We start from the raw sequence: 18,063 nt of genomic DNA, 5'->3' as shown, positions 1-18,063 counted from the left end.
TTATCACTTTTACGAGACGAGGTACGGCCTCGTCGGCTTAGAATGTGGTACCTAGCAGCATTTTTTCTCGTCGAGAAAACCAGACATAACTTTCGGACAGTGGCATTACAACCTCTGATTTCAATAGGCAAAAGTTGATTCCGAGTGTACACCATTTCCGTCCATAATGTTTTTGGCACTTTCTTGTACCTACCTACGGAAACGGCTATCGACAAGAAGTCTGTCTTTGCCAATAACGGAATGTCTGCAGGTCAGCAGATCAAGATGAAGCCAACGTTCCTTTTGCCAGCTTCTTTGAGCCTCTCATAGACGGCCAAGTGGACGACGTGGCAGGCATACGACTGGCTGCATCTCCCATGTGAACCATCCTTGGGCTCTGAGTTTAGGGGGCCGCTATCTTGGGTGGTGCTTGGGTTCTGGTCTTCTGGATAACCTGAGACATTTCCTAAAGCGAGGAAAAATTACACCGACCCCAGGCTCCCGACAGAACGTCGCAATAAACCCATCCGCCCACGATGCTCTGATGGTACCGAGCTATTGGGGGCTTTTGCAGCGTTCGATTGGTCGTCGGCCGTTCCCCTTGGATCCCACAATCTGGGGACAGGCAGAAGAAAACGACTGGAAATGCGTGGTCAACGTTACCAGGTCGATCGCCGCCTTCGCAGCGATGGTTGTGCAAGGTTGGGATCTGGGCTATGTCAAACGCTGCCGTTGCTTGTGCTCTCTTCATCGACGCCAATCCCTATGCGTTCCTGGCCCATCGACCTCGACCCATCGTATGATGGGCCGCGGCGGCCCCCGCGAGACAGAGTGACAGGCTCCGTTCCTCGCTCAGACCGAGGTGCTCACCGGCGATACTGAGCACCGAAACCCGACGAACGGCTGATCTGGCAGCTGATGCTGTGCGACAGAAGCGCTGAGCAGAACGCTGCGGCGCTGACAGGCCGTTCTTTCGGCTCTTCTCCACGTTGCATCGAAAACGGTGCCTCTAGCCTCCTGCTCTCGGTAGCCTCTGCTTACCTTGCGCGGGAGGGAAGTGAGCACCGCCTAGGTGTGGCTCAGTCAGGCGCAGAGGGAACGATGCTCCGTACCAGAAAATAGGTACGTCAGAATCTACGCTGCAGTAGTACGGATACATATTCCATCCGTCTAAAAAGGGTGTCCGGGAGGATCGGTAGGGCAGGCAGGTCTCACCCTCCCGTGCGATAGTGCCGAAGTGGTGAGCCCTCTCTCAACCCACGGGGCTCACATCACCATTCGTAGACTTGTAGCCCAGAGAAGGCAAAACAAATCAGGAAGGCCAAGCTGCGGTTGTCTAATGAGAAACACGGCTCCCTCTGTTGGCTTTTCCCGTCCAAGCTGTCCTCAGACTCCTTCCATTCCCGCATTACACGGCAGGCCAAACCAGATGCCTTCCTTAGGACCCACACACATAGACAAGAAGCGTGGAAAAAAGAGAGACAAAACCACGTCAACGTCTCCCACGTCGTTAAAACGTTCATGTCTGGCGCGTGATGTTGATTCTTCCAAGGATCAGAGAAAAGGTTCTTTTCCACCTACTGAATCCCTCAACAGAGCCCATCCCCCCCGCGTGTCAGTCAGCACGCCGGCGGCGGGCGTTGATCATCTGCGCAGGAACCCGGAAGTCTATAGGTTGGGACAGGTCGCAGTTTAGTATGCAATGACGTTCCACACCTCCTTGGGGAGGTTCAGTTTTTGAGAGGTAAGGTAAGTAGGTTCGATTAGGCAGACGAACAAGTTCAAAGCCCAGCCCACGCGCAACCCACACCCGATCCCAACTGGTAGGGTAGATTATAACCCGCCATTCTGGGAAAGACAAAGGGCGGCGCCTGTCAGATGGGACGGGCCTTGTTCGTCTCGTCGCGATGCGCTGGCGGGAACGTAATCCGCGCGGGTAAGGCAGCCTTGTTCTCTCTCTCGTGCTTACCACCCGCCCGACAAATAGTACCTACCTTGCTTTTGCGTCCTCGGGCGGGAGTTTTTGGCCTGGTCACTTGGTGGTGGTGGTGGTGGTGGTGGTGGTGGTGGTGGTCTAAGGCGCAGTCGGATTGGGTGAGCGTGGGCGTGGCCTGTTGTAATTTGTTCATACTCTTTGAGAGAACTGGCTGCATGCACAGAGCCACGTTGGCCCGCCCCTCCATTCTCGTTTTCCTCCTCTTAATTAGTACGTCTCTCATGATTCCCTTCCGGTTTCCTACGGTGGTGATGTACCCGGGTAGTCTCTGGCCCTTCCAAATGAGATGTATCATGATACTTTATACCTGGTTGCAGACCCGGGCGAGGTGGCTAAAGTCCCATTACCCTTCCCTTCCATCCCTGAGATAGATGCGAGACTTCCTCTTCCATCGATCCAATCCGGGCCAATGGAGAGAACTGGTGTTGCAAAGTCGAGTACGTATTTACGGAAAATGGAGTTGCCATTTCGGGCCAACAGCCACACCTTTTTGCCTTACGGAGAGTGCTGATTCGAGAAGCTCGTGGCCAACAAAAGCCCAATCATCTCGTTCCAGCAACAAGGAGAAGAGTCGTAGTAGTGTGGCATATTCCTGTGCAAAGAAGGCGCCGTCATGATGATGACTGCCTGACAAATGATAACTACTAGATCTTCGGCGTTGGTTGGTCCGGAATCAAACCCCTGCCTTTTCCCTACGAAGGAGACTGCGTAGGTGATCTTGATGGGGGTTGTATGCCGTGATGGGTTACCTCGGTAAAGGAAGAGGTTGAATGAGACCGGTATGTGTTTCGAGGTCTTCTAGAATCCAGATGAGATGCTTCGGGACGACACGATGTGCCTCGGTGTCGGTAGTGAGCGGTTGTGTAAGTAATACTTTGATGCGAAAATGATTCCAATGTATTCGCCAAACACGGCTGCGGCATGAAGCGACTGGATGGAAACCGATTCGAACTGCAGCTAGTTGAGATCCTGTGTATGCCTTGCCTGACTATGGTTAATGCTACGACATCTAGTGGGAGAAAAGACGGAGGTCTTTACATCGCTTGGAGGGCACTAGAATGGTTCACGGGTTAGATAACCACTCGATTTTCATGGAAAAGGCACAGTAAATCTTCATTGAATGTGATCCACAGCCTGCTACCGTCATTTCGATTCCGCAAACCTGATATCTCCTCTCATTTTGTACGCCCAAACGCCAGGCCATGACTGCCCGTTCTATAAAAGTAAATTTTGTTAACAGAGACCGGCCATTTCCGTCAGAGGACGGACACATCTAAGCAAAGTGAATGCCCTCAGAGTTGAGAGCAGAAAGCAGCTTCAAGAAATCCGTCTCATCGCACAATCGAGCTCTCTTCTCCATGAGCTCGGTGCTCTCGAGCGCGCGTTCAATCTTGCTCCGCACGAGCGCCGCAACCTTGGTCTTCTTGCGCTTGCTCTTCGTCTTCTCGGGCGCCTTGGCGGCTGTAGCGTTGAGCTCCTTGAAGAACTCGGGTGTGTCGTCGTCCATGGGCTCAACATCATCATCATCATTTCCGCCGGCATCCGCGTCGTCGTCCATTTCCATGGCGTCGTCCTCGTCATCCTCGACAAGGGAGTCGTCCAGGGGCACGTTGTTCATGGCAGCCCATGTGCGATAGTTCTAGTAGCAAATCAGTACCACTAAACTTTGTAGGCACACAACATTGAAACTCACCTTCTCCAGCATCTGGAGCACTTCCTTCGTACCAAGCCAGCTGGCTCGCATGGTTCTGTTCTTACGGTTGAAGCACTGAATGGATTATCAGCTGCGATATCTTTGAGGTGACAGTAAACACTACTTACTACGCGAAGAAGGCCGTCGAATTCCTCGAACGCGATGGTGGGACGCTCAGCTCCCTGCTTGGGCACAATGCGCACAACGCAGGAGTCGACCTGGGGGGGCGGCCTGAAGTTGGCCTTTGACACCTTCATCTATTGTAGAGTATCAGTAGACCGCCGCAAAAGATACATTCCCAAGCATCTTTACTCACCACATTGGAGCATGTAGCCCAAAAGTTGGCGTTCACACTTAATCTTCCATAGAGCTTGTCGCCGGGCTTGGCCACAAGTCTTTGTCCGAACTCGAGCTGGAACATGAGAATCGCTTGCCGCGGCGGCTTCGGCATCGCCAGCATCTTGAAAACCAGGGGCGAAGAGATCTAATGACAGGTTAGCTACGCCGGAGGCAAAGGTATCAAAGAACGTGCCTGGTAAGGTGTGTTTGAAATGAGCACGTCAAAAGGAACCCATTCGACTTTGATCGCATCTCCGAGCATGACATCTAGCTTGCGCTGCTCCGGAGTCCCTTGCACACGCTGTTTTGGTCCCGTCAGCCTCCGAGTATCGTCCTGATGGCGTTTTGTCCAACCTTTGTCACTTCGGCCGCCATTCGAGGGTCGAATTCGATAGCAATGAGCTTCTTCGCCTTTTCGAGAATTCTCACTGTCAAGTTACCAGTTCCAGGACCGATTTCGAGAACAGTATCCGTGGGCTTAAGTTCGGCTTTCTGTATAGACACATTTAGTGTTTGGTTCGTTATGGAAGGGGGGAGTTTGGGCGTACGTGAACGATCGCATCCGCCACACCGGGGTTCTTCAAGATATGTTGACCGACATTTGTCTATGAAAGAAGTTAGCCAAGGTTCCAAGACGTACTATGGAATGCGACGCACGTTGAACTTGAAGACATTGTTCGTCTTCTGAGAAGGTCGGGAGTACGGGCTTCCTGAAGAGGCGGCAGCATTCCGCTTGCCAGCTTTCGCTTTACCCATGGTGCTTGTGTGAAGTGTCGGAATGTCGCGCTATATGGAAGTAACTGGGATTCTGACAAGCAGTCGACCTTTGGCGTACGATATCCTGGTGGCGCAAAGTTTGAGATCCTGAAATCTTCGCGATGTCGAAGTCTGCGGTGAAGATGGAGGGGCAGCCTTTTGGAAATTTTAGTGGACCCTTGCCCCACTACGAACCCGCGCGACAGGGATTGTGCAGCTCAAAAACTTTAGTACCACTTCAGCCTTGCGCAACCGGTTCCAAGCATAGAGTGAGGCCAACCCTCACTGATTGCCTACAAATCCCCCATCAGGCGCGCCCTCTTGATCTTGCTGCCGCACCGAAAAGCCACCTGTTCAATCGCCATTATGTCGGGCAGGCGCGACTTTTTGAGCCAACCGGCTCCCGAAAACTACGTCGCTGGTCTTGGTAGAGGTGCTACTGGCTTCACTACGCGATCAGATCTGGGTCCTGCACGCGAAGGACCGACTGAGGACCAGATCAAGGAAGCGGTCGCCAAGCGCGCAGCACAACTCGGCTTAGGCACCGACGGCAAGAAGGCGGAGGAGAAGGACGACGACGATGACCGGTTCAAAGACCCCGATAACGAAGTCGGCCTGTTCGCAGGTGGCGTGTACGACAAAGATGACGAAGAGGCCGACAGGATATGGCAAGAGGTTGACGAGAAGATGGCAAGGAGGAGGCAGAAGCAAAGAGAAGCGCGTGAAAAGGCCGAGCAAGACGAATACGAACGCAAGAACCCCAAGATTCAACAACAATTCGCGGATCTTAAGAGAGCGCTTTCGACAGTCACCGACGACGAATGGGCAAACCTCCCTGAGGTTGGAGACCTGACAGGAAAAAACAGGAGAAGCAAGCAGACCTTGCGCCAACGCTTCTACGCGGTTCCAGACAGCGTTCTGGCTGCTGCGAGGGACTCGTCAGAGCTGGGCAGTACGGTTGCGGATGACGGAGCAGCATCAAGCTCCGAACAAGCGGACGGCACAATGACCAACTTTGCCAAGATTGGTGCTGCCAGAGACAAGGTCCTCAAATCTAGGCTCGAGCAAGCGTCACAGGACGGAACCGAATCATCAGTCGCCGGCAGCGCATCGAGTATCGATCCCAAGGGCTACATTACCAGTCTGAACAAAAGCGTCCTCAACGAATCGCAAGCGCAGGTCGGCGACATCAACCGTGTACGCGAGCTGTTAACATCGGTGATCAAAACGAACCCGAATAATGCGCCGGGTTGGATTGCTGCAGCTCGCTTGGAGGAACTGGCGGGCAAGACGGTCGCTGCACGTAATGTGATAGCACGCGGATGCACACATTGCCCCAAGAGCGAGGATGTGTGGCTGGAAAACATTCGACTCAACGATGGAAAGAATGCGAAGATTATTGCCGCCGAGTCAATCAAGAAGAATGATCGATCTGTGCGTCTCTGGGTCGAGGCGATGAGACTGGAGAATGAGCCTAGGGCAAAGAAGAAGGTCATCAGACTCGCTCTGGACCATATTCCGGAATCAGAAGCACTATGGAAGGAAGCGGTCAACCTTGAAGAAGATCCGGAAGATGCCCGGTTGCTGCTCGCCAAGGCAACAGAGCTTATACCCCTGTCCGTTGATCTGTGGTTGGCCTTGGCAAGACTGGAGAGCCCTGAAAACGCCCAAAAGGTGCTCAACAAGGCACGAAAAGCAGTGCCTACATCTCACGAGATTTGGATTGCGGCTGCTCGACTGCAGGAGCAGCTTGGCCAGGGCACGAAGGTCAACGTCATGAAGCGTGCCATTGCAGTTCTGGTCAAGGAGTCCGCCATGCCCAAGCGCGAGGAGTGGATTGCTGAGGCAGAAAAGTGCGAGGAGGATGGCGCTGTTATTACGTGCGGGAACATTATCAGAGAAACACTGGGCTATGGCCTCGATGAAGACGACGACCGCAAGGACACCTGGACGGAGGACGCACGAGGCAGCATCAATCGTGGCATGTACGAGACAGCACGCGCCATCTACTCCTATGCGCTGCGTGTTTTCGTCAATAGCAGGACATTATGGATGGCCGCGGCCGACCTGGAAAGGAATCACGGTACAAAAGAGTCGCTCGCCCAGGTCTTGGAGAAGGCTGTTGAGGCATGCCCCAAGAGCGAGGTGCTGTGGATGATGTTGGCCAAAGAGAAGTGGCAAGCCGGCGAGGTCGACAACGCCAGATTGGTGCTCGCCAGGGCTTTCAAGTCCAACCCGGATAACGAAGACATTTGGCTTGCTGCCGTCAAGCTCGAAGCCGAGAATGGAGAGACCGAGCGCGCTCGTAAGCTGCTCGAGGAAGCCCGCGACCAAGCCCCCACGGACCGCGTGTGGATGAAGAGTGTGGTTTTCGAGAGAGTGCTGGGCAACAGCGATGCGGCACTGGATCTCGTCCAACGGGCGTTGCAATTCTTCCCCGCAACGGCGAAGTTGTGGATGCTCAAGGGGCAAATTTACGAAGACCTTGGAAAGGTCGGCCAGGCACGCGAGGCCTATAGTACAGGTGTCAAGGCGGTGTCCAAGTCCATTCCCTTGTGGCTGCTTTACTCTCGACTGGAAGAGAAGGCCGGACTTGTCGTCAAGGCTCGCAGTGTTCTCGACCGAGCCCGACTTGCGATACCCAAATCGGCCGAGCTTTGGTGCGAATCTGTCCGCATCGAAAGACGCGCGGGCAATCTCAACCAGGCCAAGTCTCTCATGGCCAAGGCGCTTCAAGAGGTTCCCAAGAGCGGACTCTTGTGGAGTGAACAGATCTGGCACTTGGAGCCACGTACTCAGCGCAAGCCGCGGTCACTAGAGGCCATCAAGAAGGTGGACAACGACCCTATCCTGTTTGTAGCTGTGGCCCGAATCTTTTGGGGCGAACGCAAGCTCGAAAAGGCACAAAATTGGTTCGAAAAGGCGCTGGTGCTGGACAGTGACAATGGCGACACTTGGGCTTGGTATTACAAGTTCTTGCTCCAGCACGGAACAGACGTAAGTGGCTACCTTGTTGGCTGTCGAATTGACGTTTGTAAGCTAACCCGATCCCAGGAGAAACGGGCGGATGTCATCAACAAATGTGTCTTGAACGAGCCTCGCCATGGCGAACACTGGCAAGCGATTGCCAAACAGCCCACCAATGCAAGGAAGGGAACCGAGGACATCTTGAAGTTGGTTGCTGAAGTGTTGGAGAAATGAATTATGTAATAGTATATGTATCAAACATCAAATTCGGGTTGGTCGGGAATGATAGAGGAGAAGAGGTCACTTTCAAAATCACCAAGCGAGCAGGAAATAATACCACGAGGAAGCCCCATGGGCTTTTGAGATATTGAACATGAGTCAAAGAATTATGATTGATTCGTATTGCGACTCCTAACCCAGAGCTGAGAAAGCAAACCCGATGCCCATTGTCATGATTGATCCATTACGTAGAAGACAGAAGAAATGATCGCCAGAGTAATCGTAGGACTTATTTGCCGCCGAACCAGCTGGAGATGCCGCTCTTGGCCTTGGCGGCTTCGGTCTCGACGGTCTTGTCAAAGGCGTCGACCTTCTTCAGGGCTTCGGCCTTTGCGTCCTTGGCATACGCCTCGACGTTGCTCTTGGTGGCAGAGAACTTCTTGTCGGCCTCAGCGACCTGGTGAGATTGTCAGCGATGATTGATCATTGAACATTTGCTGGAGGCAGGCCGGGCAGAGGTGAACTTACGGCCTCGTCGAGCTTAGCACCGAATTGCGCGCCCTTGTTCTGGGCGTCGGGCGTACGTCCGGGGAGGTGAGACTTGACCTCAGCGGATGCCTTGTGAACGTCACCTAAATAACGCGGGTCAGCATTCGAGACAATGAGATGGCGGCAATGCGACAGGTAACACATACTCTCAAACTTCTTCTCCGCGGCGGTAGGGTTTCCGCCAGCGCTGTAGAGGTAGTAGCCGACACCGCCGGCGGCAGTGAGACCGAGGAAAAGGGGAGTCTTCTTGGACATGTTGATTGGGTTTGTGTGTAGTGTAGGGTGTAGTAGAGCTAATTGAGGTATGGCTTTGGAGCTGCGATCGGTAGAAGCTTGAAGCTATCGTCGTGATTTGTGTGATTTGATTGATTGAATTAGAGAGAGAGGAGAGAGAAAGCGGCCTTCGTCACGAGGAAGAGCAGGATGGCATGATCTATTAGTACCTTGCTATCGAATCACTGGCGCCGCAGCTCTTGTCTCATTTCTTACGCGGTTACACTCTTTCCCACACGCCTCCTGGCACCAAATCACACCAGTGAACTGCACTACCGACATGAGTCGACCTGGGGCAAGCAGGCGAGGGAACATTTGGAGCTACGAAAGCTCCGGTTGACGTGAAGGTGTGAGGGATACATGACGTAGAGCGGCATGAATGCGGGGAATGGGAAGTAGCTTCCCCCCAGCCGCTCCTGGCCGAAGAGCTCCACTTGGGGCCGGGACCACGAACTCAGCATGCACAGGCCATCACCTCCAGAGGGGACGGATACGATACCTTGGGATCACGCGAAACCCAATGGAGGAACGAAGTATTCGTGACGTACCTCTTCAGACTTGATCCTGGTAAGAGTGCAGCATCCACTGGATCTCCAGCGTCACTTCAGCTTGTCAAAGCTCCGAAAATCAGCTGTCACTTTCGATGTATCCATAGGGGGTAATGTTTTACTCTATGGTGTTTATTCATCCAGGTCTCCCTAAAACTTCCAACGAGCGCAAACGGACCTCTCGGCTGACGATCGTGCCCGTCAAACCGTTGCCTGTGGCTTCACAGTGCTCAATGTGCTTCAGAGCCAGGTCTGCACGTTAGGTAGCATGAAAACACCTGTTTGGGCTGACTCTCTGGTACGCAAAACTGAGGTGGTTGCTGGGGGGGCTCGACACTCGCTGGAGAAGCTGGGACATTACATCATCGCCGGAGCTGAGTACGCGACACCTCGCAGGCTCACAGGCTCCTGGACTGGCTGGACCGTGAAGCGCAAGAGCCAACCCGTGTTCAGCTTTTGGGTCTAGGCCTCCAAGTACAGCCAGCGCTTCCTGCTTTCCTTCGTAATTGTTATTGCTGCATTGTGCTAGCCTTGTTCAGCGTCCTCCATTTGGCCACTGCCAGCCGATGGTGGTCTAGCCCACGCTAGGTCCGAAGGAGAGGTCCTAATTGACTTCCCTGAATTCCTCGCTCGTCGGACCATCGACCTTGTAGCCTCACATCGGCCTTCTCCCTCTACGGCCTCTTTTTTATTCCCACCCGTCGACGGGGTGCGCTTGGAAACATCATTTGGCTGAGTAGATTCGGCACAATGTCCAGGTAGCCCACCTAGACTACGATTCTGTATTCCACCATTCCAGGGCGAGAGCCGCCAATCGCCCCCGAGAAGGAAGCTAAAGCACCTCCGGCCCGGATTTCAATTCTCCCCCCACCAACGACGAACCCCCTTTCACCCTCGAGGGTGCCGTTCCGGTCTCACTCCGGCACTGAGTCTCAGGGCGGCATCAACACGGAAGCTCCTTGACACCAGGCAAGCGAGGCTGCGATACAGCTTTAGAGCGATGCCTTCTTTTCGAAGCTCTCGTCGGGTCACCGGCTTGAAAGATAGTGATTATGACCACGAGATCAGCCTTGTCAACCATGATAACCGCGGTTCACCGAGCGCCGAAAGCCTTAGCAGACCTCCTCCCCGCGCGTCGACCGGTTCACAGTTACTCCGTGATGAGGACACTACTGAGAGTCACGATGCGGAACCAAATGGGGATCGCAGTACGGAGCAAAATACCGACCAGGATGCGAGTACGTCTGGACGCTCAGTAGAGCCGGAACAAAGACAACAGTCGAAAGCTGCTGGGCATCGGGGTGCTCCCACTCTCGAACCTCAAACGACAACGGCCACCACAGCACCGTCTATCGAGGTCGAAGGTAAAATATAGTCATGTCCAGTGTATAATGCAGGTTCTGATAGTACATGTTGAAACAGAACCCACGCCAATGGAAGGCACAATGCCCGGCAGAAGCAGCAGTCAACGACGGAGGCCAGCCACCGCGGATCGAGAAACAGCTGTTGACGTGTTGTGGGAGAACGAGCGAGGCTGCTTTGTTTGCCGTGTTGCCCTATTTTCTGGCAAGGCTTTGGGCAACCTCGACCCATCGCCTTGGACGAACCAATTTCACAAGACGAGTCCTACCACAATCAAAACAGCACAAGTGCCCGATCCGTCCTGGGAGTGGGTATGGCCCGAGTGGAAAATACATCGTGAAGAAGGTGTGGCCATGGACGAGTTTGGATGGGAGTACTCCTTCATGTTCTCCAAGAGATATTCCTGGCATGGTCCGAAATGGTGGAATTCCTTCGTTCGGAGGAGGTGCTGGGTTCGCAAGCGCATCAAGAAGAAACCGGAAGACATATCGGAGGACCCGCACATGCTGAACTCCGACTACTTCACCGTTACGCCTGCCAATCACAGCCGTTCCTCTAGTGTGGCACGCAGCCGGCGGGAAAGCGTCAGCAAGGCGAGTGTACAGACCAGTGTGGCGGAGGAAAAGCAAGATATCGAAGACGTGTGGACGCTTATGGCCGTCCTTCGAGGCTCTCGCATCGACCGCGAAAAGATTGAGGCTTTTGAGAATTATCTCGCGCACGCTCAAGACAACCTCGAGCACTTACAGGAGGAGATGCACGATGTTATGGGCATATTCGTGTTTCAGGCCTCGAGAAGACTGCTGCTGAGTCGCCTGACCCAGATTTATGATGAAGCAGTCGCTGCAGACGAAGAGAAGCACGAGGATGCAGATAAGGCAAAAGAAAGAGAAGAGAGAAGAAAACACCTTGCAGCGGCAATTAAGCATGCAGACGAAGAAGTCAAAAGGCTTTCGTATTGGAGCGATGTCAAGGGGCTTGCAGAGAATGGCGAAGCCAAACATGCTGTTGCAGAAGACGAGGGATGGAATAAGGGGTGGGAAGGTGTTGATCAGAGCGGTCCTGCGCAACCCAACTCGGGTGCCTTACCTGGTTCACCGAAGAAGTAATAGGGACGGGGCGGTAATCATTCTTTTCTTGTATACCCGACTTCATATATACAATTTGCTAGTCATTGCCTGCGGTACGGATACCTTGTTGTGAAGTAGTTGAATGAACAGTGCAAAATAGTAATATCATGTGTCGCTCACACTGTTGTCGGCCGGCAGGGGTCGGGTCAAATTTCTGGGGCCGAAAGACCGGGATCAATCGGCGCGAAGTGGAAATTCTTCTGCGGATAGCTTGTCCGCGACTTCAGCGAAACCGATGGCATCCGTTCCATCATACCAAATGCAACAAATTTTGAGCCCAGCACACAACATGGGCCATTCATAGCAAATGTCCCTGGGAATCACGCTATCATTGAGAGCCCGGTCTCACCGTATCGGCTCCTCTGGGATCTCTCCGATTTCCAGGGTTCCCCAAAGATGGTCTCGGGCGCCTCGAGCTCAACTATCACTTCCTCGCCAATGGGTGCACACAGCTACCGATGCGGTCAGGCCCAACGCGGTTGAGACGTCCACGCCGCACTCTCGAATTGAAGATGAAGGAGCGAACAATGGCACCAGCCCAACCTGCGATACCGCCGTGAGTCCTGCCCTGGAAGGCCTGACTGCCGAAGACGAAAGGATCAAGACACCACCGAGAGTCGAGAACTCGACGCTGGGTAATGGCCCGGAAACCAAACCGAAGGAAGCACGCAAATCTACGGCGCTTGATCCACTTGATACCATCAGCGAGCGTCGCAAACCTGTTGAGTACCTACTCAAAGATGCCAGCGAACGCAAGTTTCAACGACCGAACAAGACGGGCCTTACCCAAGCACAGCATGACTCTATACTCGTTACGCCGACGATACGTTACCAGCCGCAGAGAGAATCTCGAGCCAGTGTCCAGCGATTTCACCAAAGCATAACCAGGCAAATTTGGCTCGAGACGGTCCGACAGGTCAAAAAGGGGTCGTTCAGCAACTGGCGCAACACTTTGGACCTCCTTCGACGACAGACCCGGCCTGTCAAGGGACCCTGGCAGCGCAATGTGCGTAAGATCACAGTCGGAGTTGAGCTCGCATATACGCTCCTTCACGATGTCGACCACACTATTTGGGACATACACGAACAAACGAGATGTCATATTGAGATGCGATGGCCAAAGGATAAAGGAGGGACACTCAGTGAAGAGGGATATCTTTTCCTCTCGGGCGATGAAGATGCTTTGGAACATGCAAGCCAAGAGATCTCTAGACTCGCCACTCGCGCTGACAGCACGATCAGTATTGAGGGAGCTATCGGCAGCAACTTCTCTACAACACGACGTGACGAGGTAGCTGGAGCAAGAAACGAAACTGTGTGGAAAAGTTCCGAGGAAGAGCAGCGTCCGGCGTATATGAAGGAATACTCACACAAGCACAAATACGAAAGTATCCCGAAACCGAAAGAATGGACGCCTGATTCATTCTTGGCCTACATAACCGCCATCACAAACGCGAGGATAACTACGCATGATAAGTACAAGATGTATGGCGCGGGCCCTGCTGCCGACAACGCGGCTCTCAAGCTCCTTTTTAGCGCATTCACAGATGAGTCTTCGAGACATGCGCGGTCGAGGCGCGCATTCAAACAGGCGTTGCGATTTATCGAGCTGCGTGGCAATGCCTATCGCAACCACGCCCGTGACCTTTTCCAGAGCCAGCGAGATGCACCTTTTTCGATGGATACTGGCGTTTTCAATATCATGCTGGAGAACTGTGCCAAGTTGAAAGATCTCCGCAACTTTCACGGCTTGTTAGGAATGATGATTAGCTACGGTTACCAGCCAAATGCGAAAACATGGGCGTTGTACATGGAGATGATCGAGAGCAAACAAATCATTCAGCATGTACTTCGACTCATGCACTCGCTTGGCCTACTTTTGGATCCCGGCGTCGTGCCACTCGTCACAAAGCAACTCGTCACGGAGGACATGCGCAAGCTGGAACACAACTGGCCCGGTATTCGCTCATTCCTTGAGACCCTCACCGCCAAGTACGGTACGGGCTGGTCATCGAGACCAGTCATGCATGCCATCATGAACGAACTCGGACGTATGGGCAACTTCGCCTCGTGCTGCGACCTCTGGGACATCATGGCCGAGTCTCGAAATACCTTTCCTACCACGCTCACGCTCAACACGATGCTTCAGCATGCGAAAGCCCAGCGCCATCTCATATTCGCCACGGCCGCTTTGGAGAAGGCTCACAAGCACTTCGTCGTGATGAGTGAGCAATCATACCACATACTCTTCTTCCTTGCCTTCAGGCTCGACAGGCCCAATGCCATGGGCGTCATCTGGCGTTATGCCTGTATAGCGGGCAGAACCAGCTCGGACATGCGCAATCACATCGGCAACTGGCGGTACGGCGTCAACCCGGAAAACGTTCTGCAGCACACCATCGAGCCGAACCCTAAAGCCCACGCGGCGCCCTCCGCTCTGCCGTCCTGGTTCGATCAGGACGTAACGGGGCCGAACCAAGTCAACGGTGCCCGGATCAGCAAGGCTACGTACGATTATTTCCAGGAGCACAAAATACGACCTTGGTACCCGCTCCATCAGCTTCTTTCATGGGCTTGGGAAGCCGACGGGAAAATCATTGCAGCGGTCAAGAAGGCCAAGCAGGAGAGCCTGCGGCATTCCCCTCCCACGCCACTGCGCACCGTCACCACCCCGGGAATCACGGTGATGTATCAACGGAACGGGAAGGGCTTACAGACGCATCACATGCAATTGAAGATCGAGCATGTTGCAGCCACGGATGACTTGCCACCGTCATCTGTTGATGGACACGATCAGATCTCATCATCGTCCGTGAACGAAGACAAGACGACAATAGTGCCGACTGACGGTCTCACAATACCAATATCGGCAACGGAAGACGGCCGGCCATCGTCATCAGTTGACACAGACAGCCATTTATCACCGTCTGTTGACAAGTACAAGACAACCATAGTGCCGACTGACGGACTCACAACGCCAGCAACCCAAGACATGTAGGCTCAAAACGGGGACCAGAGAGTCAAAGTCTCTGCATAGAAAAAAGGCCATTTCGCAAAACTACTTATATTAGAAACTATTATGTACAACAAAATCCCTTCTTCTTGTAGGATAGGCAAGAGGTGACTGGGGCCGGGGAGTGCAAAATACCCATAGAATTCTGTACAAAAGAGAAATACTTTGATGATGACTGCATTTCCCAGCTATGAAATTGCTTCCTTGAGTACGACTAGCTGGTATGATGTAAGCGTGTTATTTTTGAGTCCATGTCTTCTGGTTGGCAGTACAAATATCGATTCTCTTTGGTCTCCTACACTCGCAAGCAGTCCCAGTACAAGAAACGTCAGATCTCCAGAGCCCAATGAGGAAGACAGATAGGTCCCCTTTCCGGATAGGAGGGAGGTTAAGAAAGTAGCAAGTTTCAAAAGGGGTTGGTGGGGACATGCAAATGATCATAAGTAAGCGTGACAACTAGGTAAGCCCGCCGAGGGCTACTAGCTACAGCACGCAAAGATAGAGTCTTCGGGACTCTCTCAACATGCGGCCAGCCCTCCCTCTCTCCCCCCTTGAGCCGCCGCGACTGCTGTTCGTCATCCCCACTCTGCCTGATCACAACCCTGTCAACGGCCTCCGGGACACCCAATATGATGAGGAAAACAACACGAGAAACATTCATTCATCCATTCCAGCCAAGCCATTGAAAAGTCTCTCTCGCCTTCTTAAAAGTCATACGGATCCGTTGAGTCCGGTCTCTTCCAGGCTCAATTACACGCCCACGTCATTCATCAAGGTATAGAAAGTCGACATCCCCAGTCGCTGAGCTCACTTCTCCTTGCTCTCCTCTGTAGACGCGGGGACTGCGGCCGGCTTTGACTCCTCCGCAGTCTTATCCGCCGCCTTAGTCTCCTCCGTCTTCGGGGCTGACTTGTCCTCAGCCTCGCTATCTTTGCTGGTTGCCGAAGCAGCCTTGGACACCTGGCTCTCGAGGTCCTTGTCCTCCTCAGCGTTGTCAAACATCTCCGTGTCGTCAGAGTCGGTCAGAACCTCAGTGCCGTCGCCAAGGAAGATGATGCGGCCCTTGTAGCCACCGATGCCGAAGGGCTTGCCCTTGTTCTCCACATCCACGTCGTAGCCGCTGTCGCTGTCGTCGAAGTTGTGGTGAACTCCAGGACCGCGGAATTCAGCTAGTTGCAGGTGATGGATCAGCGCTCCTCCTTTGGAAAGAAATTATGGGACACAAAAACAAACGATGGCTACAAAAAGGGGGATAATGGTTGTATTATGGGGATAGAGAGACTGGTCTCATGATAGTGCAGATGGAGGTCGGCGCGCGCTCAACTCCTTAGGAAGATGTGGATTCGGACGTGGATTCAGTCGTACCGTATTCGGGAGGGGCGCAAGGTCCGTCTCCAGCAGCAACCCGCTTGGCAATCTCCTCGTACCACTCCTCCTTGGTCTTGCCGCGCAGAAGACCAATGATGCACATGGTCATGTTGTCGCAGCCAACACCTCCGGTCTCCGAGTTGGAGGCCAAGCAGTTGTCCATCATGTTCTCGCAGATCTTGTCCAGCTCCTGCTTCGCCGCGATGCCACGACGGACGAACTCGACAACAGCCTGGGAAGACTGGCAATCCCAGATACCTGAGAATCTTGTCAGCCTGTGTTTTCCTTCCCATACCCAGTGCTTCCTGCTTACCGTCGCAAGCGATGACCAAGAACTCATCGTCGTCGCTGATCTCGTGAGTCTCGACGTCAGGGAAGGCGGTGACGATCTGGGCCTCGGGCGAGAGCTCTGCGCTCTTCTTGAACTCGAAGTCACCAATGGCGCGGGAGAGAGCAAGATTGCCGTTAACACGGCCAAAGTCGACAAAGCCACCGGCGGCTGTGATACGGGACTTCTCGGCTAAGGGAGGATTTCAGGTCAGCCTCGAGGTATTTTTGCCTTTACCATGGCCTAGTACTCACCCTCAAGCTGGGGCTTGTGGTCCTGGGACAGGGGCTTAGCCCGTCCCTTGATACCAAGAACGCTTCTCGAGTCGCCAGCGTTTGCCTAGTCGCGGAACGGTCGGTAAGTAATGCGAATACATCGCGCAGAAGCGGACGTAAGCAAACTCACAACATAGATCTTGTTGTCCGAGATCAGGCCAACGCAGGCAGTGCAGCCAGAAACCTCCTCTTCGTACTTGGGATCTGGTATACCCCAAGATTAGCTCATGTATGCAGCGTAGGGGGCAACAAATGGTAAGGGCCAAAACCGCAGCACGGCTTAGCCTCCAAGTACTGCCGGATCCGAGGTCGTGAATTTACCGTTAAGAATCGCCCGATCGGTTGCCAAGAAGCCATCCTTCAACGCCTGTTCGTAGTTGCCCTTCTTGAAGGTCTCTTGCTTCTTGATGATGTCGTGAATATTCTCTCCAGCGAACAAGGCTACTTTGTCGCCGCCATGTCCGTCAAAAACTCCAAAGAAGGAGAGTTTTGACTCGTGTTTCTTGGCTTCGTCGCTGCCGGGGGTGAGAAGGTCGAGGATGGTGATGTGAGCATCCTCCATGCTTATGCGCCAGCCCTGCATGGCAGAAACGCCATAGAGAAGGCGCTCATCTTCGCCCTTGGCCGAGGACTATAATCGTGGGAAGTGAAGTCAGTAGGATGAACCAAGGTATTTTGGGTTGTAGAGATACGTCATCGGGTAGACATTGCTGCGAAGAACACTCCCAAGCCACCTTGCTGCATCGCCTGCCCGCGCGATATCACGGGCAGGAACGGCCGAAGCAAGCGGGGGGTCGGAGGGGACCCCGGGGCTGGCTGCGAACAAGGAGGAAGAGGCCGCAAAGGAATTAGATTGAGTATGAGGATGTAATGATGGGCAGAGCGAGGGAAAGCAGCGCGTCTCAAGAGAAGTGAGGGTAGCAGTAGATTATGACATACCTTCTCGACAACGGGCTCGGAGAGAGTTTGACCCATGGTGATGGATGCAATGAGTCGGCAGCACAGCTACCGGGTTTGACTGGATGTTTGGTCGGTCAAATCGTAGTCGGAAGCGTACGTCGGTATCGTAAGGTTGCCAGAAAGGAGAAATTTTTTCAGTGCCAGTCGTGCGTGCGCAAGAAGGCTGTGAGGAAAAAAAGAGGCGAGGTGACAGGAAGGTGGTGCGGTAGCAAAAGGTTCTAGATCGCGCACACTCGAGAGGAAGCGGGGTATCCGAATCGCAAGGGAAATGGGCAGGGGACAGGCGTCGATCCCTAAGAGATGTTGGG

General features: G+C 53.5%; 6 protein-coding genes across 6 annotated transcripts; 3 read left to right on the top strand and 3 right to left on the bottom strand.

The window, feature by feature from the left end:
• Positions 1-3,085: 3,085 nt before the first annotated feature.
• On the bottom strand, positions 3,086-4,942 carry BDZ83DRAFT_599400 (dimethyladenosine transferase). Its single transcript, XM_060506989.1, has 8 exons — positions 4,665-4,942; positions 4,556-4,612; positions 4,362-4,499; positions 4,201-4,308; positions 3,985-4,152; positions 3,797-3,925; positions 3,669-3,743; positions 3,086-3,614 (listed from the first exon to the last, which is right to left on the bottom strand). Exons 1-8 carry the CDS (start codon positions 4,761-4,763, stop codon positions 3,249-3,251), a joined length of 1,140 nt encoding a protein of 379 aa, XP_060371037.1. The 5' UTR covers positions 4,764-4,942; the 3' UTR covers positions 3,086-3,248.
• Positions 4,943-5,129: 187 nt separating this feature from the next.
• Positions 5,130-7,964, top strand: BDZ83DRAFT_565630 (PRP1 splicing factor; the record flags this gene model as incomplete). The annotated part of the gene is made up of 2 exons (XM_060503777.1): positions 5,130-7,760; positions 7,818-7,964. 2 exons carry the CDS (start codon positions 5,130-5,132, stop codon positions 7,962-7,964), a joined length of 2,778 nt encoding a protein of 925 aa, XP_060371036.1.
• A 274-nt stretch (positions 7,965-8,238) lies between these two features.
• BDZ83DRAFT_746845 (uncharacterized protein) lies at positions 8,239-8,753 on the bottom strand (the record flags this gene model as incomplete). Its single annotated transcript, XM_060513331.1, has 3 exons — positions 8,239-8,406; positions 8,478-8,581; positions 8,645-8,753. The coding sequence occupies 3 exons, from the start codon at positions 8,751-8,753 to the stop codon at positions 8,239-8,241; spliced, it is 381 nt and encodes a 126-aa protein (XP_060371035.1).
• Positions 8,754-10,319: 1,566 nt separating this feature from the next.
• Positions 10,320-11,790, top strand: BDZ83DRAFT_565345 (meiotically up-regulated 65 protein; the record flags this gene model as incomplete). The annotated part of the gene is made up of 2 exons (XM_060503743.1): positions 10,320-10,683; positions 10,742-11,790. The coding sequence occupies 2 exons, from the start codon at positions 10,320-10,322 to the stop codon at positions 11,788-11,790; spliced, it is 1,413 nt and encodes a 470-aa protein (XP_060371034.1).
• A 328-nt stretch (positions 11,791-12,118) lies between these two features.
• On the top strand, positions 12,119-14,809 carry BDZ83DRAFT_746843 (uncharacterized protein; the record flags this gene model as incomplete). Its single annotated transcript, XM_060513330.1, has 1 exon — positions 12,119-14,809. One exon carries the CDS (start codon positions 12,119-12,121, stop codon positions 14,807-14,809), a length of 2,691 nt encoding a protein of 896 aa, XP_060371033.1.
• Positions 14,810-15,676: 867 nt separating this feature from the next.
• BDZ83DRAFT_548541 (protein phosphatase 2C) lies at positions 15,677-17,770 on the bottom strand (the record flags this gene model as incomplete). The annotated part of the gene is made up of 7 exons (XM_060503467.1): positions 15,677-15,993; positions 16,190-16,450; positions 16,506-16,712; positions 16,775-16,859; positions 16,926-16,999; positions 17,117-17,426; positions 17,735-17,770. Coding segments are annotated over 7 exons (1,290 nt in total), but the record flags the coding sequence as incomplete, so codon positions are not given.
• Positions 17,771-18,063: the final 293 nt, after the last annotated feature.

The sequence above is a fragment of the Colletotrichum acutatum genome, assembly GCF_030867785.1.
Source record: "Colletotrichum acutatum strain CBS 112980 chromosome Unknown BDZ83scaffold_4, whole genome shotgun sequence".
Lineage (NCBI taxonomy): Eukaryota > Fungi > Ascomycota > Sordariomycetes > Glomerellales > Glomerellaceae > Colletotrichum > Colletotrichum acutatum.
The sequence above is the reverse complement of the archived record's forward strand: the minus strand, read 5'-3'. Positions and strand labels throughout refer to the sequence as shown.

Coding starts and splice junctions, on each gene's coding strand:
- BDZ83DRAFT_599400 (XM_060506989.1), bottom strand. CDS start 4,763: ATGGGTAAAGCGAAAGCTGGCAAGCGGAATGCTGCCGCCTCTTCAGGA. Junction 4,613..4,664: donor ACAATGTCTTCAAGTTCAAC/GTGCGTCGCATT, acceptor CTTCTTTCATAG/ACAAATGTCGGTCAACATAT. Junction 4,309..4,361: donor TGGCGGCCGAAGTGACAAAG/GTTGGACAAAAC, acceptor GGACCAAAACAG/CGTGTGCAAGGGACTCCGGA.